The sequence below is a fragment of the Nylanderia fulva genome, unplaced genomic scaffold (genome assembly GCF_048542155.1).
Source record: "Nylanderia fulva isolate GAGA-0341 unplaced genomic scaffold, ASM4854215v1 Scaffold30, whole genome shotgun sequence".
NCBI lineage: Eukaryota > Metazoa > Arthropoda > Insecta > Hymenoptera > Formicidae > Nylanderia > Nylanderia fulva.
Window position 1 is genome coordinate 1580367 of NW_028190369.1, and position 24186 is coordinate 1604552.

Below are 24186 nucleotides of genomic sequence, written 5' to 3' on the forward strand. Positions count from 1 at the left end.
CAATTAATTTTTTTAATCTTTAGTCATAAAGTTATAGAAGGAATTTTGCACAATCAGAATATTTTTAAAAAAATTAATTTAAAGAGTGTTTGTAATTTTTCACAAAATCACAACGAGATATGAGAAATAATTCATAAATTCATACAATGGGAGATTTTTCATGAATTTATTCAAATTATGTTTTTCTACTTCTTTCTTTTATCAAAATGTTAAAACAGACAATTTTTGAATTATAGTAATTTCTATTTATATAAATGCTTGATGCCTGCATTCTTTCCCACGCACACGATTAGTGTTTTTTAATCTTTAGTCTACAATGATTTTATATTAGAGGGAAATTATACTGCTGCGCAATCGTACAAAATGCTCGATTCATTAGAATATAAAGAGATAAAGATATTAAAATTTTTTATATGTTATATCTTTGACAGTCTCAGTTTACGTCAAAAGAATGATAAAGCAATAAGTTAACGCGTTTCAATGAAAAATATAATTGCACTTGTGTCGCAAGCTTATCTGTTCGCTCGAATGTCGTTGAGAAAATTTCTACTATTAATTCGTCTGATTATACGTCGAGTCAACAGAGTTTTACGGACATATTTGTGAAATTAGTAAATCTAGTTTAGGATCAGTCGTTATATATGAGCGCAAACCCGCTTGAAATTCGCGTAAAGTTTTGTCCGATGGAGAGAGAGCCGCTTAAAAGAGAAAAGCCCTTATTTTAATACTATCTAGTTTCTCGTTTAATCTCTCCGCCTCATTTGATATATGTAATCCTTGTTAATTTCTTATCGAGCTTCAAACATTATTCCATTAATATTTTAATAACTCATCACCGCGTTTGAAATAAAATCTATATACTTTACTTCATATATTAAATATTTATCAAATTTTTCATTAAAATAAAAAATATAATTGTGCCATGCAAACAATTATTTAATTAATGCATTTTTTAACTCTTCTCTGAGAAGCAGCAATGCCAATAATATAAAGATGTCGCAAATGTTCCGTGAAATAGGTAGAAAAACATGTCTCTATTCCTTCGAGATATTTCGTCATAGAGAAACGGAGAATGGAAACGTCGCGATAAATCGAGATATGTGTGTACATTGCGCCAGAAAATATCGACAAACATCGCTCGAGCACTTTTCTTGAATGTCACTCGCAGAGACAGGCTAATAAAAAAAAAGAAAAAATAAAAAAAATATACAGCAGACTTCCGCAGGCAAAACACACCGACAAGTGGACGAGTGCGTCCGGCAAAGTTCTCGGCGAGTGCAACGCGCGCGAGAAGATGATCGATTGAACGAACGGGAACGCGCGAGGCTCTCGCGGCTGAAGAATCGCGCTCGTGCGCGCAATATATCCGTCATTTCATCCGTAACCGATTGGCCGCGCGAGGATGAGTAGCGGGATTAATTGCGACGAATAATTCGTCCTATTTCTTTTTGCGCGCGCGTCGCTTCGAGCGAATTGAACTTTCGCTCTCAGACGATAACAAAATAATACTCCTCCGTTATTCCGGACGCATTCGCGAAATTATGCATTCGAGCAGCGCGATTGCAATTCATCGAGCACAAGTAATTGCGGAAATAATGAGGCTACGTGAGATTTTATTTCTCGTGTTTCTAGCTCGGAAGAGATATGCGCGAACATTGATGATGCGTATTTTCCTTCCTGGAGGCTGGGAGCCCTTCGGACTCCGTCCATCAGCGCGATAACGACGGCGCTATTTGCGAAGCGCAGAGTAATTACGGGATCGCAATTAGTTCGACCGCGGCTCTCTCGGAACACCCGAGAGTTCGTTTCGCTCCATCGTACGTCAAGGTGAAAGAAATGCGCGCGTTTGCTCTGCACCGTTGCTTGATCCTAATTACGCGCGCGGAGAGCGATGACGTTCGGAGCAATAATGGCGCAATTTTGTCCGCGCTTTCGCACTTTCGAAATTCCTCCAACTTCCCATTATTCGCCGCGAATAAAAGGTTTGACGAATCAGAATTTCGCACAGTTGTGCCGCATTCGTCCGTCATCGTGCACCGTTACGAAAGTTGCACGCACGCGGTAATCTCTCGCGAGAATGTGAACTTGAACGATCTATAAGTGCTCCATCAAAAAACTTTACACAGATCTCTATTCTATTTAAGTATAACTTCATGTGCTGTGTCAGAAAATTATTGTAAATAGAATTCTGTTCCAGATTCGAATTATAAATAATTGAAAGTGAATTTTATTATGTGCAAATTTCATTTCAATATTTTTCTCGTTGCGTTCTTGGCGATTGTAAGAGCTACAATTGCAAAATCTCGTAATAAGATAAGAGAAAATAAGTGCGTAAATTAGAAAATTTTAATTTTCTACAGAAGATAAAAAAATATCAGTAATGTAATTCAATCGATTCGAAAAGACTGTAGATATAATCTTACTATGAGATAATTTGATAGACTTTTTATTATTTTAAAAGATGAATAACTAATTGCAGATATTACAAACCTAGTTATGTAAAAAGATAATTCCTTGCAAAATTAATTCAAATAAAATAAAATTAATTAAAAAATGTCAATTAATTTTAATAGACTTGTCAAGGCAAGCAACGGCATCTGACAATATTAATTATGCAAAAACAAAGTACATTAATTATGCAAAAATTATGCCCCTCGTGTATAGCAAAGTGATCGGAAGAGAAAGCGCGTTTGCTCATCCAACCAAGAGATGAAATACGTTTAAACTTGACATTCACTGTCACAATATCTTCTCGTGACATATATAGTACCGCAGACGTAATATAGCTATGTAATTCATTCTTAAAATACAACTCCCAGGCCAATAGATTATTTTTGTCTAAATATCTTCACTATTATCAATGTGTATATAAAAGAAAAAAATGTCATTAAATGTAATTAATTTAAAAATTATTTATTTTTCTCTTGAAATAATATTTGGTGCATTCAAATAAAAAAAGAAAATTTATTTTAAATCATTAAATTTAACAGTAATCTTTATTCTCGGAGAACAATGATTTAGGATATATTGTAATTATTACGATTATCCGAAAGATTTTTGATTAACATGTGTCATGACCCATACTTTTTCCATCAGCTTGTTTTATTCAGCTATAAAAATGTTTAATAAAATGTATATTAAAACATGTTTAATAATAATATTTGTTTTGTTTTATATTGAATTTTGTATGCACACATTAGATCTTCCTCTCTATAATAATAATTTTTATTTATAGATTTTTAACATTTATGAAAAACATTTTATTTGACAAATATAATATCGCGTGAGTTACATGTTAATATTATAAGATAGATATTAATAAAATAAATTTAATTTCTCTCTTCTCTCTCTGCTAGATGCTATATTTGCGAGTTCGATGCTTTAGCAGTGATTAATGCAAAAATATCGTTGAGGCGTTAAATGCGCCGAATCGCACGTCAGTATACTTAATCAAAGAGTCAAGTTGCAAATATCAAACTGACGAATAGAAATCGTACTTTCCGCTTGACTTTGACACGAGACACGCGGTTTGCGCTTTCAAGTGTATCAAGTATAGTACCGTCCCAATTACACGTGTGTCAATGGACACGTGCGATGGCGAAATCGAAACTTATCCACCTATTCTAGGATCAACGAAGCGAACCAAAGAAAATTAGCGGCAGGATACAGGGATGCGAGCGATGAAGTTCCAAATATATCGTGAATGGCGAGATTGAAGTGCGCGAGCGCAATCTATCATTTCAAGCGCTTTTAATACGACAGTTTGCAATTTGCGTTTCATATATAACATTTCGCGTAGATTGAACCCACACATTCAACAAAAAAATGAAACAATGAACTTTACAGTCACACTAGTCCCCAGCTGCAGCTTTGAAAAATCAATTGAGGTTGATTGATTTCTTCTTTTTTTTTTTTTTTTAACAATCATACTTCAGAAATCACCTTTTTCCAGTGATAAAATGATCTTGCTGAACATTTTTATATATTCGTGTTCCCAAAAGTAATTTAACTTGAGTATCTCGCATGAAATAAATTTTACTGAATTGATGGCTCTCTATGCTGTCACTAGAATATTCGCTATTTCTTGCCGAAATAAATTTCCAAGGAATAACGTGTTACCTTAGAGAAAACGCGGAAATGTAATCGTAAATTTGCGAAATACGAGGGCATTACGATTATCCGGGAGGCACTAATTCCCGATGAACAATTAGACGGTAATTCTCGTCTCTAATCGGAATCGACGGTTCATGCCTCCGACCGACCACCTGTCGCGCGAATTACGACTCTTGGAAGATTAATACTTCGAGCGTGGCGTGGACGTCAATATATGGCTTCGCGACGGAGGAGCTATCGGCTTCTTCGCCTACGTACGAGATTTTCGTGGGTGTCGTTTTTGTTGGAGTTCGATAAAAAGGCAAATAAAGCGTTGACTCGACTCTAAGGTGCTGCTGCCATGATAAATGGTGAATTTAGCAAATAACAGAAGTGCAAAAAAGGTTATATATATTATTATTAATAATTATATAAATATAAAATAGATATTGAAGAGAGACTTTGAAAGGAGATATGCAATTAAAGTATTTTTTAATATTCTTTTTATTAAAAAATAAATTAATATATGTATTTTATAAATAATAAAGAAACTGTGAATAAACTTATAAATAATAAAGAAACTGAATAAACTAGAGCTAAGAGTTTTAATCGCGTCGTTTGCGAAATTCTCCATTATCCATGACCCGTGAGAACGTTTGACTGGTGCTTATCTTTTCGTCAAGAGAATTTCCTGAAAGCGACTAAAAAAGACGAGTGAAAACGACTAAGGGATGTTCCCTTAAGGCGAATCCGATATAGAGAGGTAGCATGATACATCGAGCGGTGACACTTTTATAGCATAGCGAAATGTGTTATCTCTCACGCGATAGATAATACTCCATAAATATTTAATAAACGCCCGTTATACAGCGTATTGATGTGGAGATTTGATGACATAGATAAAGATCGATATCTTTTCTTGCCGACTGTATAGTTTATACACGATTTATGATTGCTACTTTTATTCTGGGGGATATTTATGGTAAGTATTGCAATTTACAGCACGTATCATAGTTAGACAGTTTCAGAAATAAAAATAATAAACAGTAAACACGGGTAAACAGTAGTCTAGATACATACTATATATTTACCGAAATAAATAATCAGCGCGATTTGCAATATCAATATTTTTTAATATGTTATACGACATGTTAGATGTGCAAATAATCTTAAATATATACATGTATGTATATATGCAGACACATGCACAAATAAACATACGCCACATTACATACAAGATAGAACACGGAGAGAATTTTCTCTTAGAATTTACCCTGAAAATTATGGTAATCATGGGATAATATGATATTGGAAGAATTTTATAAAAGTTGCTTTGTGATTAATATTTACCACCAGAAAAATTCTTATAAAATTCTTCCAATACCATATTGTCGCACGATTATTATGATTTTCAGGATAAATTTTAAAAGACAATTTTCTTTATGTATAAATATAGATATATAAAAATATATAAAATAATATAAGATGTTTCTCAGAAAATTGATTTGGATGTAATAAAGATATCTGCAATCTTTTCGCGAATAATTTGACCTTTCAATAAAAATCAAAAGTCACAAGTCAAGCTATTTCAGTTCGGGATTGATCTGCGAGATGTTCCTCGAAATTTTTCGCGGAACCGAGACACATATCGTCTCGCGACCCTTTGCGAATGTCCAACACGACTTCCGCGCCAGCTCAACTCAAGGGCGCGCGACTTCCGGCGCTTCCGCAGGAAGCTGGCTCCGCTACGGAGAGGTCGGCGGACCGAAACTTTTCACCTCTCTAGGTTGAAAAGAAGGGAGTTGCGCGCCGGGAAACTTTGCGCTTACCGGATTAAGTATCGAGTTTAGAAACGTCGGAAACTCGACGCGCATAATGTCGAGTTTGGAAGTCCGATGGTGCGCGAACCGGATGTGACGAGAGAAGGTTTTGCGAAAGACGCGATCAATGTGGCACTTTGCGTTCGTCCCTCTCGTATCGGAATTAAATTGTTCGCGAATCTAAATTTTGAGTCACGCAAAGTTGCAAATTTTTGCAAATTTTTGCAAGGAAGAGAAATTGGAAATAATAATACAATTTAATCCGTGGTGCTAACTCGATATATGATGCGTTCGTTCCTTTCGTATCGGAATTGAATTATTCGCGAATTTAAATTTTTAGTCACGCAAAGTTGCAAAATTTTGCAAGAATAAAGAAATTGGTGAAGATAATACTATTTAATCCGTATGTGGTGTTAATTCGATATGATTCTACTCTCAATTTTATCGCGCAATATTTTCGAGAGAGATTAAAATAATGAAAAATAAATGCGCGCTTTGTGTCGCGCGTTTATTTTAATGAACCGAGAATCGCGGTCGTTTCTTCTGGCACCTTGTGCTGTGGACAAAAAAGGCACGAATCACACGTGGGTTGTGCGTGGGCGAGTTTACACGCATGCTTAACCGGTTCGTCGAACGTGCGATTACGTCGCATTACACGTGCGTTTCCAAAAGCAAATAAAGAAAAATCCTCGTGAGATTTATTATGCGACATTTTCGTTACGACGATTGAGAAACTCTAGTGTTGCACCATTATAACAGATCCTCTGGCCTTTCTTATGACTTGTTCATTTTCCAAGAACTATTTCTCGACATCAAAGCTTCAACATTGTCGAACATCAGATAGATGATTAAGTCTTTTTGTCTTACAACGAAAAATCTCTATTATAATAGTTCGACACGCAAAGAGAATTTGGGGGAAATTATGTACCAATTAGCTTTCCGAGTCGACGCGACATTCATGGTCGGAACCGGAAATTGACAAACGATGCGGCGAGCTTCAAGAGCGTGCAAACACCAAGATCCATCTATCGTGCATTTGCACGAATCAGCGAACTTGGCTTTAACGGGATAATGCAAAACACGAAAGCAACAACAGCGCGAGAATTAATTTGTGCATGCGATGAGCTCGGAAGAGAGAGAATCGAACATCTCAACTCCCGGAGGGCGAAAGGGTGCATCGGGGTGCATCTATATACTGCACGTGACGGACATGCGATTAGTTGCACCGTTGTGTTTCTATCTGGTGCCTTCGTTATTTGTAATTGGACGATTAGCGAGAAATGAGACTCGTGCTCGTGAAAGAAAATGCTCTCGAGGTTATCGCTAAAATTACAATTATGCGTCAAAGGACTTCAGGAACACGTCGCGCGACATCTTCTTCGTGACAGTTTAATCGAAAGCTTTGCACGTGCCGTTTATGAGAGGTCACGTGTTTTTACAATAAACGCAGCAGCCTCGCGCTCAACTGTCGTCCCTGAGTGTCCTTTAACACGTAATTATAACGTCATATAACGGCAGACGTCAGCTGTGATATTTTGCAATATATTACCTTTCCAGATCTTCCTCCGGGATAATCTCTCTCTATCCTTCAATAATTTTTATCTCAATCGTATTTCGATAGGTTCGCGTAAAAATTAATAAAACAAATTAAATATTTGAATATGCATGTGTGCTATCCGCAAATGTTTGCCAATGAAATTCACTATTAAAAAAATATCATTCCATGAATACATATGTATTTAATCATTTTCATTTTCCCACATAAAAGTTTTATTTTACGAAAATCATATTATGACATTTCAGTCTGATACATATATATGTTAGAAAATCTAATATTTTTATTAAAAGGATTATTGCAAAAAATAATTAAATTTTTGAAAATCGATATGACGAGAGGCTTGTGAATGTTTAATCGTCAAGAGCGGATATATCTATAGTTGTACATTTTTAATGCCATATCTTGTATATAATGAATGCTATAATGTAGAGTGCATTATAATATCGATTTCAAGAAGCTTTTGCTAATAAACGCGCGCGGTTGCGTAACATTCACAGCCAAAAGGCTTACTACTAATCCTAAGGATGTGATGCTAGTATAAGGATAAGCCAAGTCCCGGTGCGGCTCGCGTATGCAGAGCACGTTTAATGGAATACCCGACGGGATTTCGATCCGAGGGAGCCAATTACCAGCGCAATCGACCGCGGCATAGTAGCCCGGCAACCCAGTAAACTTAACCGCAAGATTTAAACGAATGCGGTCGCGTACTAATATTTAAGGCGAATCAACTCGCCGGGATCACCTGTCTCGAAATTGTTCTCCATCGTTTCGTTCGGATCGGGCGACGAGATTGTCACGATTTACAGGCTCTACAGCCATTTCTCTCCTCTTCCGTTCGCGGACAAGTCGATGAGAAGTATATCTATGTGAAAAAATAGACTGCGTCACACAGGTACTCACCCATCCGTGTTGTGCGTCAGGAAGGACTTTGGCAGCGACAAGGACCTCTGGTGAGGATCTAGGATGATGTCGTCGGTGAGCGAATCCTCGCCCCGGGTCGGCGCACTGCCGGGCCTGGACAGCGTACCATCCTTAGGCGGCTCTATCAGCGTCTTCAGGGAGCCGATCACAGCGTCCTCCATCGGCGTGGATGCGCCAGAGCTCTTGGCGTTTCGCGGGCTCTTCGTCACCGTGCGATCCGACGTGGTGATCCAGATATCGCTGCTCGAGGACGACGAGGTGGTCGTCGACGAAGAACCGACCGGGCCACCGCTCGGTGATCTACTGACGACGTTCATTCCTTGGATAGGAGACACCCTCCTATCTTTGTCAGCGCCTTCGAAAGATCCTGGGAAGTCGGGCTTTCGATATACTCGATGGTGCATTTGATCTCTCTTCTCCACTCCGGAACCTATTTTATTCACAGAAAATATTATAGATGTGAGAAATTGTTTTTCCTGTTTATTAAACTAAAAGTAAAAATAAGCGTTGTTTCATTGAATAAAAAAGAAAATGTTTATTAATATAAAGAAATGCTCTTATATTTTCGTAAAAATTATTGAATTTATAGTGTAATCTCTTTTTCATAATTAAATATATTTATTACAAACCATTGCCGTTAATTCCTTCCAGCGGCGACCATCTATTAGCCTGCTTGAGCACGCCTTTGGATCTGTCTCGATATTTAGAGTTGGTCTGCTGGTTGCTTCTGTTTTTTCTCAGATTATCTCTTTCACGGAGCTCCCGATCATCCATTCGCTCCAGGGAGGCCGGCGATGAACTGGCGCTACCTCGGTGGCTGCCGGTGTCGGAAAGCCTTTGATGCGCCGGATAGCTTTGCGACAGCTTCATGAAAACTGGCTGTGATCCTTGATTTGGCGAATACAGAGTTTCTCTTTGAGAACAGTGAGGCCAGAAGTCGCACGTGCTACTGTTACAGCGCAATTTCGTGTCCGGACTAATGCAAAAGTCCTGATTGACGGACGGTGCGTTTGTATTCGGCGTCGTGGCGCCTCTCTGCAACGTCCGTGGCCGCCGGGATTGCTGTTGTTGTTGTTGCTGCTGTTGCGATTGTTGCGGCTGCTGTTGCAGCTGCGAGGAATTGAATGCTTTCGAGGATTGATGTTGCTGCTGCTGCTGCTTGGAAGATATGATGTAAACGTCGTAGGTGTTAGAAGTGCCTCGTCTTTGCTCTTGATTCTCGTCGCGACGTTCGTAGCGGCTTCTTGGCACGACACGACTTCGTGTACCGTACAAATATTCGGTTACTACTTCCGTTTCCCGGATAAGATTTTCGTTTATGGCGTCATCAGTAGACTGAGCCTTTCCTAAAGGATTTGGAAAAGATGATCGAATACGAGTTGTGAGATTAAACGGATTTAATCTATTTTAATCATGGATTTGATATCACATTCTTCGTAAAAATATTCTGTTTCATTAAATTTTTTATTACATTTTTTTATTAAATTTTATATATTATATGTAATATTTTATATGCTCTTTTAATATTCTATTGATTTTGAAATATCAGTCGTTCTAAAAATAGAATATATTATTCTTTGTTTTTTAAAAATGTTTATATAAAGCTTTGTATTTTATACACAAAATTCTGTTTGAAAATATAAAATATGTGTAGATATAAGAAGATATACATAAAATTGATATTACAAAAGATTGGAGGTAGTTCATCATCGATACATTTTCTAAAAACGATCATTATTCTTTTATAAGAGCAGCTTTATAAAATATGCTTACGAACATCTCTATGCCCAGCATCATAAAATATTCGATACACGTGCGAAGCATCAAAAGATAATATATAAAATATTTGAGAAAGGTTAGATAGACTCACTATTCTGAAGAACGTGGCGCTTGGACCTCTCGTTTCCTCGATCATTCACGATCTTCATGACGACCCTGTGAGCCTCGTTGGATTCTCGAGAGTGATCTCTCTGCGGCCCAGTCGTACCCGGTGACCTTTTCTCAGGCAGCTGGAGACTCCTGGATCTTCTGACTCGGGATTGATGAGAGTCAGGCGACATCTGATTGGTCCTGGCACTCTGATGCTGTCGCATGGCATTACTGCGTCTGAAGAGATTAGGCGTCGGTGACCGTCCTTGTCGCTCCTCGCTACTGGACGAAGAGGATGACGAGGAGGATGAATTGAACATTTGCTTCCCCGACTCGGAGGATCCTGGCGATCTTCTCAATCCTTGTTGGCTTCTGTGGATTCTCCTGCATTTTATAACGCTGCATTTTATTTTCGAACAACATCGCGTGAGATTCTCGTTGTCTAATACTAAAAAAATAAACGCGATGTAATATTAAATTTCTAAATTTTTCCCTATTCTTTTATAATATATGTAGGTATATATAATAATAATTAATATAATAATTTAAAAAATTCAAATTAAAAATGTAAAAATGACTGTGTGTTGTGTAGATAAAAAAATTATTTAAATAAAATTTTTTGTAATGTTTACTACTTCTCTGTTAAAATTCTACTTCTGAATTTCATCAGTTTTCATATGCCTACCCTTGCCTGTTAGGTGAAATTCGTTCGCCGTTGGCGCGAATTGACTCTGTGGACGAGTTCAATGCAAGAGCTGATGATGACACCAGACTGAGATTTAAGGATGAGCTGGGATTATCATCTTCGTCACCATCCTCATATCTAGTATTGAAAGATCGATATTTTTGCGTTGGACATTTTTATGTTTCTCTCGTTTCACTAAAAATGTGCTAGTTTTTACGTATATCGATTTACACGTATATTTTTTTATATTAATAAGAAATAAATGTGTTTGCATGTGTCGTGTATGTGTATTTGCGCTACGTATTTTACTACTGCAATACAATAAGATTATTCCTAATCTACCAAATATTTTTACTCAAGATAAAGCGTGGTGTCATTTTTAAAAAACTAAATTGGCCGACAAAGTCATTACTGTTAATTCAAATTTTTTCACTTACCCTTCAACCGAAGAATCCGTGTTCTCTGCTAGGCTTGGCATAATCGATTTGGTGACGCAGCTGTCGAGACTTCTGAATCCCATCGACGACGACGACGAACTGGACGACTCGATATATCTCTGCGCAAACTGCGACCTTCTGGAGGACGATTGATCCTCCAAAGATTTGGCCTGCGCCATACGATACTGTTGTTGCTGCTGCTGCTGTTGCTGTTGATTGGGATTCTGTCTCTTCGACCTGGGAGGTGCCGAACCGAGACTTTTTCTAGATCCGGACGGTAGGGAACTCCAGTTCACTTGATGAGGCGGAGGAGACGGTGGCGGACTGATGATGTCGCTGTCGACGATGGCGTTCGATCGCGGCAGGAAAGGCGCCTTGCTGCCGTAATTGCTGCGTCCAGCGGAGGAGTGCCTGGAGGAGGATTTTCTGCCGGTGACGGCATCTTGAAAAGCCGGCGGCGGCGATATAATCGGAGTGATCGATGGCGGGGAAAATGATTCCGGGATGCTGTGCGGCGACGTGCAGGCGCTTGTCGTGATCGAGTCGAAGTCCTGGTTGTGCAGCGCAAGATAGTCCGGCCTTTGCGAGTCCAATCCTCTGGCGAAGTCCTGCGGACACTTGCCCGGCTCGCTGTTGCAGTGATAATCCGCTAGTTTAACCGCGGCGCGTCGCGACATCGGCAGAGTGCCGCCGGCGGTGGTCCCCAGGTTGCTCTCGTAGGTCGCGCGACGATTCTCGTCGAGGGACCGCTGTTGCACCTGGACCCAGCCGGAACGCCCCAGGTAAACGCCGTCGACCTCGCGATCGCACCATCGCACGGGTGACAGCTCGCGGCTGCAGTCGCCGCTGATGAACAGCTCGCCCGACGTGCCACTATTACCCGAGAGGAAGGAGTTTGTGGCGTCACGTCGCCGAGAACTGGAGGATACCTGTACAGGCAAGCATTCTCGTCGCTCATTTCCTAAACGTTATCTTAATTCTACTTTTTTCGCGTCACGTTTATTTATATTTGATTACGTTCAAATTTGAATAACGTAAGAAAGTTTGACTTAAAAAAAATTAAATTATATTATAATTATATATATTAGTTAATTTTTTATGTTAGAAAATTGATTTGGAAAATGTATTACATATACTTTCATCATTTTTTCGAAATATATTCTTCAGTAACTAACAGTTCTATATTTACTATGCTATCGTAGTGTTATACTACTTAAGTAGTAGTTTAACTTTAAAGAACTTGACAATTAGAGTTAGTTAAAATCCAAAAAAGGTACGACACTATTATTTCCTATTATTTTTTTTTTTTTTGTAATGATTAGAAGATAAAATAATTATGGGATAAATAATATAAAGCCATCTACGGAAATATTAATTAACTCTAATTGTGATTTAACCGATTTATTATCTCTTCTTTTTCGAGCAAAAACAGGATATAAACAAAAAGAATCAACTCTCAACACTTTGATTTGGGAAATATTACCTCTACTTTTTCTCATTATTTTCTTCAATATATTTTTCAGTAATTAACAGTTCTGTATTTACTATGCTATCACAGTGTTATACTACTCAAGTAGTAGTAGTGTTATACTACTTAAGTAGTATAACTTTAAATAACGTGACAATTAGAGAGTTGGTTAAAATCCAAAAAAGGTACGACACTATTATTTCCCATTACCTTTTTTAATGATTAGAATGTAAAATAATTATATGGGATAAATCATAAATAAAGCCATCTTCGTAAATATTAATTACCTCTAATTGTGATTTAAACGATTAATTATCTTTTTATTTTCGAGCCCAAAAACAGGATAGAGACCAAAAAAGAATCAACTCTCAACACTTTTAATTTTAATTAAAGTTTGCAACTTTAATTAATATTAACTCCGACGATCTATAGTGTTATTATCCTCTCGCGCGCAAGCTCGATCTTTATATCTCAGATTTCGCAGATAGACTGACAGAGATGCCAATTTACGTCTAATATAGGAGTCTGCTTACCTGACCATGACTGTCTTGTCGATGCTGCTTAAGGCTTGACGTCGACGCGGTCGACGTGGATGTATCGTGACGTTTCAAGGATGGTATCGAGCTACCGCGGCTGTAGGAACCACGTGCATTCCCGCCGGATTTACCTCTGCTGCCTGCTGTCTGGCTCTTGTTGCTGCTGACGCTGTACGAGGAGCCTTGAGAGCCGACCTCCCAAGGGTCCGCCGACGCGTTGCGCAAATGGAGGATCGACACGTTTGGGCCCCTGCAACCGAAATTTTCCTCCCTTCGAGTTTTACTCAAAAAGCGCCGAGAATATCATACTATCATGATAATCATTTTTTTATTCCGCCACTCATAGCGACGATTATTCTGGAAATGAAGTTTTACACAACTGATTAGCATCTATATGGTGGCGTTAGGACGAAATTCGTTGAATATAAATTTCTATTTTATTCCATGTGTGTTTAATAATAATATTAAATAAATAAACATTTTAATACTCGAGGAATTTAGAGTATAAATTTGACGTTTTCGTTATGTCTCATTTTATTATTTTTTTTTTTTTTAATTTTTTAATCTCTTAATTTAATAAATTTTATAAAATTCTATAATTTTTAGTATTTCGTAATTTATAATGAAAATTGATGAAGATGCAATCATACGAGTTTTTTTCGCACAACTGCATAAACTCGTATTCCGTTTTGGTACTTCTTTGATTTGCTATCATCAAATCTCGAATTTCGCTTTATTTCGTTGCGAAAGGAAATCGACTCGCGATGTACTTTTAGTATCTCCGGGGATTTTACGCGACAGTCGGCACAGGAAGCCTCTCGCCTCCGCCGATGTCTTGAAGTAAGATAGATGTGCTCGTTTTTGCTTATATATACGTTTCCTCATCCACTTCTTCCCCTGCTCAGCATCTTCATTTACTTCTCTCTCTCTCTCTCCCTTTCTCGCAATTCGACGATATCTGTATCATACCTGACGGTCCGGCAATGAATATTTATAAAGCGAGATTGTACATACATCACGAACATCTAAGGGAGGAAGAGAGACGCAAAAAGAGGGAGAGAAGACGAAGTTGCATTCAGGTTGCATTGCGTGCATCTATGCATTGGCTAAAAACCCACGAACGTCAGATATTCGGACAGTTTTCCTCGGACGAGATCTTTTCGCGAACAAAAATGCATCCTCGCCTATATCGTTTATTTTTCTACTCTTCCTTTTTGCTTCCGTCGTTTTCTGTGTCCCTTTTTCTCGCGTGCTTCTCGTCGTATAGGAAAAGTTCTGTCACGAAACATCATAAAAATGTTACATTTCACGTTATAGTATTATAGAAGATGGCTTTTTTCCCCAGAAATATTAAGATTAATAAGAAAGAAATTTACGATTTTAGAGCTCGTCATATAAATTTCTCTATAAAGGAAACCAGGGATATAATTGATAGATTGATTATGATTGATCTTTTCGCTACGGCAAGTTCATCGTCCAAAAGATTCACCTTCGTCGCTTGCGATTTTAATGCGCGATCAAAGAAATCTCGCAGAAGATGAGAAAAACGTTCGCAAAATTGAAATTCTCTGGAGGAGAATTCGAGTCGCGTCTCAAAGTCTTGCTGATGCCGCCGTATTAGATGCAATTTTGATCCGCTGGATAAATTCGAAATTAGGTCCTCGAAAGCGCTTTAAGAGCTTTTAGTCAGCAAAGTCATTGAAGGAGACGTGCGATTTTACGAGGGCTTGAACTTAATTTAACGGGGTGTGCTGAAAAGAATTATTGATAAAAAAAAATATATAGCATTATTCATTGAATTTACACGAGGAGAGTGCAAGGCTCGGTATAATTTATGGAACCGTTAATTAAATCGGGCTAAACGTCCACATGGAACTATATGAAACTAGGTGACAAAACGTATTTCGGGTATATTATTCACTGCGAATAACCTTTGATCGATATCGCTCCACATATATGGCTGACGAAACGCGCCGAACAAGTCGAGCGTTCGCTATCGAATAAGACAAAAATATCTGTGTCCTCGATTAATCATATTTACCTCTTAATCGACATGATACGTGGAGTGTCGCTCGCTTCTTTAATCGTGGTGTTTTAAATAGAACCGTTCCTTAAATAGAACGATCTGTCAGTCCAAACAAGAGAATGAGATGGCCACCGTTTTGTCAATCCACAGGCTGCAGAATTGTATTTCTCATTTGTGTTATGTATATCTAGCTGTTATATTTTTCGTCCAAAATCGATTTGCAAATTCGTTAAATTTGCGAGTATGATGATAAACGTAGACAAATATTTTTTCATGATTTATGCTTCATTCATCATGTGCGTTTTAAAATTTTTGTTGTTGTGTAGAAATGTTTTCTAATTATCTTTGCAGATTAATGAGCGGGCGTTCGATCTTGAGAATCTACTGGATTCGGCACTTGTCCAAAGAATTTTAAATGAATTCGTGTAAACAGATTACGTTCGAGGACGAGAGTATCCGAGTGTATAAAGCGCGAGAAGAGACTGGTCCTCGCGACAGTCCGCTGGGCCTCATGAAATTTACATCGTATGTAAACACTACTAGCATCTAGACAGAATCTAAAAGGAAAAGGCAAACTCAAACAGTGACGCGATGGGGCGAATATTTTCGCTCCGTTCCGATACGACACGAACGTTAATCTCGAGATCAGATTTTTCGTCCTGGATGTCTTTTTCAACAACACAAATGAAGAACACTACACTTCTAACAGACACAACAATAATTATTGAACCAAATTTTCCCAAATGCACACATTCGATTTTTTCCAGTTTTCTGCTCTTACACTTCTCGATCCTCCGAGAGCAACGATCAAAAGCACTGCGCGGTGGCCATCAGTCGAAATTCACTCACAGAACATAACGGGACTGAACGGGAAGCAAATGAAATACGACATTACCTGTCGATACGCGAGATAGAATTGGCGATCTCGTTCGCATCCGTGGCCGGATTGACTCTCCGCGGCGGCAAAGCGGGAGGTACGTTCTGACCGGGGGCCTGGCTCGAGGACGAGGTCGAAACGGGCCCTCCAACGCCCACGCTGCCCCCACGTATCCCGTCCTCGGCCGAATGTTGCCTCGAGGCCTGCGAGTTCTGCGACAGCCAGCGGCGCCCGGTCACCACCGTGGGTCCGCCAGGCCCCGGCTGATGACCCACCACGTTCCCGCCGTCCAGCGACGTGCTCTGTAAATCACCGAAAAGATCCAATGTCGTCATTCCTCGTGGCCGTGGGACGTAAACTTGTTAACTAAGGATATTCAGTCGAGAGACAGAAGTATTACACGGAGAGAATTTTCTCTTAGGATTTACCCTGAAAATCATGGTAATCGTGGGATAATATGGTGTTGGAAGTATTTTATAAGAGTTTCTCTGATTAATATTTACCATAATAAAAATATTAGTACAGTAAATTAAATCGAGTATATTTTATATCTTATATTGTGGTAGATATTAATAATTTTATTAATATACGATTACCATGATTTTCAGGGTAAATTTTAAGAGAAAATTCTCTCTGTGATATACATTTCTTCTGTGTAGGTACACAAAGAATTTGCAGAGATAAGTAATAATTTAAAATTTCCGCGATTTTATCGAGAATGTTTCTGAAAAAGGCATCGAAAATCTCCGAAATGTAATCGTGCGTATTACATCACGACGGCATACCAAAGTTTCTCTTTTCTTCCCGCCCGGTTTTGGCTCTCCTTTATTAATCGCGACTCGTTAGCGATTACCATTATCGCCAGCCACGATCGTTCGTTATGAAATTGTGTCAATCGTTAAGAGGGTCCGCGTTAGGGTACCATTACATCGTTACATCGAACCACGGGCTAAACGCGGCTGTTTCTACTTCCAAATACGGTCGAAGCACGTATACGAGTGGCTGGGCAGGCTGGCGCAACTCCGTCGTGTGTCGATGAAAGTATTTTTATCCTCATCATGTGTGACCAAGAAGAGAATTCGTCCGTCGATGAGTCGCGAATCCCGTCGAACGTGCGTGTTGTATTGACTTTTATTACTCCGCGTGTAAACCAATATCCCATTGACGCGCTGCCCGATTTTAGAACAGCTGTCAATTTATTTACAATGTCTTAATCGATCAAACACCGGATAATAAAAAAATTGCCTTTAACAAATATATATATATATATAAATACTTTTTTTAAAACCGGAAATTTCAATCGTTTCAATGTTGTAACTGCGCTATATATAAAGTCAAGAGATTAAAATAATGTTGCGAAATACTGATCAAGGAATTTAATTATTGCGCCAAGTTCTTCTAATTGCAATTGTTTGATTGGCAGTATCAAATACGATTTTAGGCAAAATAATCTCATTTTAAGCAACAAAAAATAAGCTTTTTCAAAGACTATCAAGTACAATCGAATTATCCTGATGCACTCCAAAGCTAATATCATTAATGGTTAATATCGTGAGTGTTGTAAGAGATAACCGTGTCATCCGTTGTCTACATAAAGCACGATAATAAACAGTTTAATTTATAAAAGTGGCTACCAATAAGTTAAATCTCTCTTTGGCAATGAAGTAAACGAATAAAAGATTATGCAATTGAAATCTCGAATACGTACATTCACGTGATTCTTTCTGGACGTAACGGACGAGTCCTGCGAAGATCCTCTTGCGTAATGCCGAGCGAAGACCTCGGCGAGCCTGGACCTTCCCGAGCTCGTAGCATTCGATTTGGATTTATTTGGCGGCGAGCCATCGGCGACGCCCTTTAAATTCGGATTGCTGCTCTTGCGCTCCGGAAACACTAAGTGCTCGATGTTCGGCGTGTATCCAGGATCGCTTCTGACAATATCCTGGAGCGTCACGCGGCTGGGTCCGCCATTACTGCAATAATACATAGTGCCAAGTTTCGTAAATTAATCACGGTTATGTCAATAATGATGTACCGGCTACTTGAGGAAATATAAATATTCATTTATAGAAGACTCGATTTTTAATCGATATTTTTTAATTAATTTCAACAAATTATTTCTTGCAGAAAAAATCTTACAAAAAAATTCTAATATCAATTCTGAACTAGTTGCAAATTATGTTATGAACTGACCTGGGCCCGAAACCTTGCGACTGTTTCTGTCCGCGTCTCTTCCCGCTGCCACGGCCAGGCTTGATATTCGTCGCCTCGGCCAATTGCAGCAAACGGTTTCGATGCTGCCGTAACAGCGGGTCTTCCCGACGATTCATTCTATCCTGTGCACCTGGAATCCTGCATTCTGAAATCATTAAAAAAAAAAAAATAAAAAAGTTAATTAAAAAATTATTTGTTACTTGCTCTTTGGTACTTTTACTGCACAACCATACGATGATACTTTTATAATTGTTATATTTTCAATATTTTCCAGAGTAGAATACAATATTTTTTCAAAATATGATAACAGAAAAAATATGTAATAAAGCTTTGTTAAAAAAACTAGAGAAAAATTGATGTAAAAATAATTTAGAATGTTTGTTTGTGAAATTTGCAGAAGAATAAATTAATCTAAATATTATATAACACACAACGTCTACAACCACAAATAATTTAGTAAAATATATTTTGCTTATAACTTATTATAAAAGAGCGCAAAATATCGCTTTTAATAGTTCTTTCCGCGAATCGTTTGAGATCAGAAGAAAAATGTATACTGCGGACACATTATTTGCGCCGCTTTTCTCACTCGTTTGTTCTTTTATATCTCTTTGATGCAAAGAAAGTAAAGAGAAAGTAGATATATGGAAGAGGGATGAGAAAAATGATGTCCTTTTCTGCCGCAGGAACATCGGTCTGTCAGTTATTGTTTTAGTAGCACGCCTGGGCTGCCTTTAAAAATGCTTTTCTCTCATTTCTCGAATGAGAGATAGTAGTTTTTTACGTAAAACATTATAATTTCATTTTTTTTAGCAAAAATGATAGTTTACTCTTTTATCAATATTTCATTCCATCATATAACATTAAGTGTAATTAAAATTTGTGTATTTTTGCCCAACATTCCATAAAAAAAATCTTTCAATTGGAGATGAAAGAAGCAGAAGATGTAGAAAAAGATGTCGTTTCTAAAGTATATTATTAAAATCACTTTTTGCTTCTCATATTTCAAATGCTCCAGTTTAATATATTCGTAATCTTGAGAAATTCTCGTGAAGACGTTGCATATACTTGATTATACCACTTAACGCATTTAATCTTCGCACATGGCAGCTTTATTATGATAAATAGCAGTGGTGTAAGGAGGATGCAGCTTCTCTCTTTACATTACAATCGATAGCAATACATTTTCTCTATATAATATTGCGCCTGACAGCGGCCCTAATCATCGAGCCTAATCATCGAATATTACCTATCGGGGAAAATTCAAAAAGTTGCTCGCAGATGAATTTAATTTTTCGACACGCAAAAAAAAAAAAAAATAAATAAATAAATAAAACTATAGACAAAATTAACAAGTGATATTCCATGTAAATATTCCGGACATTTGTTTGAATGTTTTAACTCTTTCGTTGCATCATTCAACGTTTCCAAATATGTGGGGGAAAAAATCAAGAGTCTAAAAACAATATTGTAACAAACGTATTGGATGTTCCAGGATTTTCTTTCAATCCAAGATGCTTGCAAGATTGCATCTTGAGTTGCATCTTGAAATTCATCAATCTTGGCCGCAGTTCGAGCGAACATATCTTACAGCCGGCATTTTTTTCATCGCATTCGAACTCGCCAAGTTGATGCTGATGCGCCTTAAGCGACGATTTTACTTCCCATTACAAATCGTTTTCCGATTCCATTAAGAGTCGCCGCTCTCTTTTGCAGCTTCTGGATACGTTGACACGTAATCTGTATTTCAGTTCAGTCGGGCTCAATGAAAACCTCATTGAAAACCGCCTCTTCCGAGAGTGGAACCTTTCCCGCCAGTCTATCGGCGACAATTCCATTTAGTCAAATTTAACAACGATTTTTCCTGTCCGAGTTCCATCGCGCCGCAAAACGTCCGGATAAGACTGGAATCGAGGGATTTAAAAACCAATCTAAAAAGATTCGGCGTGTGTAACGGTTCTTTCTTTTTTTTTAGATCGATTAAACCACCTGGAAAACTACAGATGTTTTTTCGTCCAATTGATTCGAAGTATGTGTGTTAAACGAGATATTTCATAATTTCATTAGAAAGACATAGGGAGCGAAAACATAATTTTGGAGAATCGGGGATCGCGTTGGCGTTGGTGCGTCGTTAGTTTTATTATACGGATTCCGTTCGAGAAATCACGGGTGATTCGAAATGTAATTTGTTGGCCGTAAAAGTATCGTTCGTTTCGAGTTATCGTCGCCGGTGGCAGGTGGGAAAAAAACGCAGAAAACACGGAAGCGGCGCCAAATCAAAGAGCGAAACGCGCACGGGGGATGATCGGATTTGCGTGCATTTGGACAACGACTTGCGAGACGTACGATGGTAACCCGCTCCATAAATTGCGAGTTCTGATTGGGATTTACGAGAGAAAGGCGCAAGCACGCGCGCACGTTGCGGCCCTCTTTAATACGAGAACCACGAAGTGCACCGTGAGTTCTCCAATCGAAATTTATGGTTGGGTACCCTTCGCGAAAGAAAACAGGAAAAATGAGGGAGAATGAATCTCGCTTGCAGAAGGAGATTCTATTGTAAATTCGTATGAAACGCGAACATTTCGCGATATCTTTAATCATTCTTATACCTAACTGATTAAATGATTAAAACGATGTACAAATTATATTAATTAATTACTAATAATTAATATAAATTTTTCTTGTATATATAATATAGGATCAATTTTTTTAAGCAGAGATTCTTAGGGCTGATTTTTTTTATAAACATTTATCGCAATTACAAACTGTCAGAAATATATAAATTTGCACGCAATTAATCTCTGATAACGGATAATAAAGTATTCTTGTCCTCTGTATTAAATCACAAACAGATTTTACTTTAACAAACTCTTGAATTTGCAACTTGATATTTGTAAGTCGATTATTATTTGCAAATTCGGCAATTGCGTGAGACTTCATCCAAGCTGAAATGAAATAGAATGATATGAATATTCGTTTTGAATATTCCTGGTCCGCACAAGCAATGAAAAGGCAGAAATTGCGCAACATAAGAAGGGAAGATTAATATATGATGAGTTTTGGGGAAGGGAGGCTTTTAGTTTAATACAGACGTCATTCTGCTCGAATTTTATCGTCTAGAGTTGTACCCAAGCATCAGATAGAGTCACGTACTCCGATAACATGAGTCCAGATTTGCCGGACATATGTTCCAGGATCACTGCCAACTTGTGCGAAAGAACGTGAATTGCTGACAAAAAATATAATAAAAAAAAAGAAGAGAAAACAATTTTTATGAGCGTCACATAAATGTTGCGCTATCGCCATTACATCAATTATTAGTATAAAAATATAATTGGAATTAAATAAAATAAGAAGTACGAAAATAAATAAATAAAAATAAAAATGTGAAGAATATAAGAGATATAAATTATATAATATGAAATAGGATATACCATATAAAAAATATATGTACGCATCATATAAAAACATCTATATTTAAAATCTATATACGTATAAAAATTAATTAAATTCGAAACCTAAAAAAAGTTTTAATCTTCTATTTTATTGTTTTTAAATTGATAAAATAAAATGCCCCGAATAAAATCTTATGTGTCTGCGCGTAATTTAAGAGTCGAGGTGATTCATTAGTATAGCAGGATATCTTTCTGCAGGCGTTGCAATAAGTCACGATAAGTTAAAGAAGATTCGTCGTAACTCCGCGTGTGTAATTTTATAACAAGTATCGTCAGTATCTTAAATTTTTGTTATTAGAAACGAAATTTAGTGTTTGCATATCATTCTACAATTTGATGACAATATTACTGGATTTCTTCCTAATCTCCATATCTCGGAACTTTAATCTATAACCCTAAAGCTCAGTATAGAAAATCAACAAACCGAAAGCAGGACGTGTTAATTAAAAATAAACAATCAGTCATATTTAATAAGTGGATTAAAGTTATCCAGTTATAGTAAAAACTTGAATAAATTTTAACGGAAATCATCAATATGATATAAGCGACGTTAAATATTTTCTCGTATTTTATTAGATATATAAATAAATAATTTACTTAAATAAAAAAATTCTCGTATAAATACTACCTATCAATTAGTGTGTCGTTATACGCAGGAAAACTTTTTACATAAAAATTTATCTCGTTTTTCACAAGTTAGATCAGCTGAAACAAATCAATTCAACGTTCTGCGTAAAGATAACACACACGTAATTAGCAACGCTCGATAGAATATCAATGAGATGGCGAATAGATATTCTTGGATTCATTTAAATCAAACATTATGCTAATTGCAATTAGATGGAATTGAACAAAGAAATGCACGAAATTTTAGCAGCAAATTTCTTTTTATGTAAATAACTTAAATTCATTTCGAAGAACTCTAAAGAATGTAGTAGAATTCTTGCAACACATTTCCGAATATTTTTGAAAGAAAAAACGATTTCTATTTTGTAAATTTCTTGTAAAAAACTACGATTAGTGTAACAAATAAAAGTTTTTGTACGCGATAACATTTAAATGCCAATTTGCGAACAATATATCTACGTATATACAATTACATACGAGATTTATCTGAAGGTTACTGTTCGTGGATAAATACAATGATAGCAATTTCAAGTTAGAACGTAACTATCTGTGTTGAGATAAAGAGAAAGAAAGGAAAAGGAAGAGAGAAAAAGAAAATGACATGTTCGCGAGAACATGATGAATCACGTAAAAGCTCTTCAAGCTTGGCTACCATTGAATTACATCGGATTTTCAGAACTTCGAAAAGCTTTTCAGGAACTGATATTGTCCCTTGATGGCAGAAATTCGAAGCTACCATCATTGTATATATGATAACAGTTTAACTTTTTATTGATTAGTTTTCAAATACCAGTTTGCATGCAATTATAATTTTGTATGTGAAGATTGATTCGTGAAAATTATTGCTTTCTGCTTGTTATCTTTCATTCTTTCATCCCTAAGCTCTTGTTATTCTTTATTTCATAAGTTTTATCAATTAAGGAAAAAGTATTAATAACACTTATAAAAAAAAGAAAAAAAGATAGACTTTTGTGATTATATAATGTGGTTATATTAACAAATCTATTAATAAATATTTTAATAATAATCAATTAATAATTATAATAATTTATATAAATAAATAGTATTAGCTATGCCAATTATATATATTGTGTGTATAATATATATGTATATTAAAATAAAAAATTACGAAAATAAGTACAGATTGTAGAAGTATGGTGATTGTATAAACTAATATTTATGGTAATTGTATAAACTAATATTTATACAATTACCATACTTCTACAATATGTACTTATTTTTGTAATTAAATTCACAAAAACGTAATGCTTACCTAACTAGATATTTGCGTCACGAATTCGTTAATATTAATCACTACCATCGTAATCTTTTTTCTGGAATCTTAGCCAAGCGATTAATCGCGTAATGCAACTTGTCTCATCGCTCGAACATGATAGTAAATTAAAGTTAGGTCAAATCTGGTTATGCAATTTCGTAAGTGATTTCCCCATGGAATATACGGACAAAGGTAAGACTAAAAGGGATATTGCTTCTATCTTATTTGTCTGATGGAAAAGAAAAATGCGAATATTTTTGCGATGATGCCGATTAAAATTTTTTAGGTCTAATTATATACTTCCTACAAACGTATAATAATACGC

The 24186-nt window shown here is 36.9% G+C and overlaps 1 protein-coding gene across 9 annotated transcripts in view; it reads right to left on the reverse strand.

The window, feature by feature from the left end:
• The window catches only part of RhoGEF3 (Rho guanine nucleotide exchange factor 3), a 155726-nt gene that overhangs the window by 57966 nt on the left and 73574 nt on the right, over positions 1-24186 (reverse strand). For 8 of the 9 annotated variants that reach the window (XM_029302461.2, XM_029302456.2, XM_029302455.2 and 5 more), the window contains 9 exons: positions 18483-18648; positions 17998-18262; positions 16308-16591; positions 13384-13636; positions 11383-12311; positions 10946-11083; positions 10262-10644; positions 9021-9737; positions 8371-8821 (listed from right to left, as the gene is read on the reverse strand). In XM_029302461.2, the coding sequence (XP_029158294.1) occupies positions 8371-8821; positions 9021-9737; positions 10262-10644; positions 10946-11083; positions 11383-12311; positions 13384-13636; positions 16308-16591; positions 17998-18262; positions 18483-18619 (3557 nt within the window). In that variant the 5' untranslated portion in view covers positions 18620-18648. The remainder of the gene's footprint in view (positions 1-8370; positions 8822-9020; positions 9738-10261; positions 10645-10945; positions 11084-11382; positions 12312-13383; positions 13637-16307; positions 16592-17997; positions 18263-18482; positions 18649-24186) is intronic. The other variant, XM_029302462.2, reaches the window with a different exon arrangement.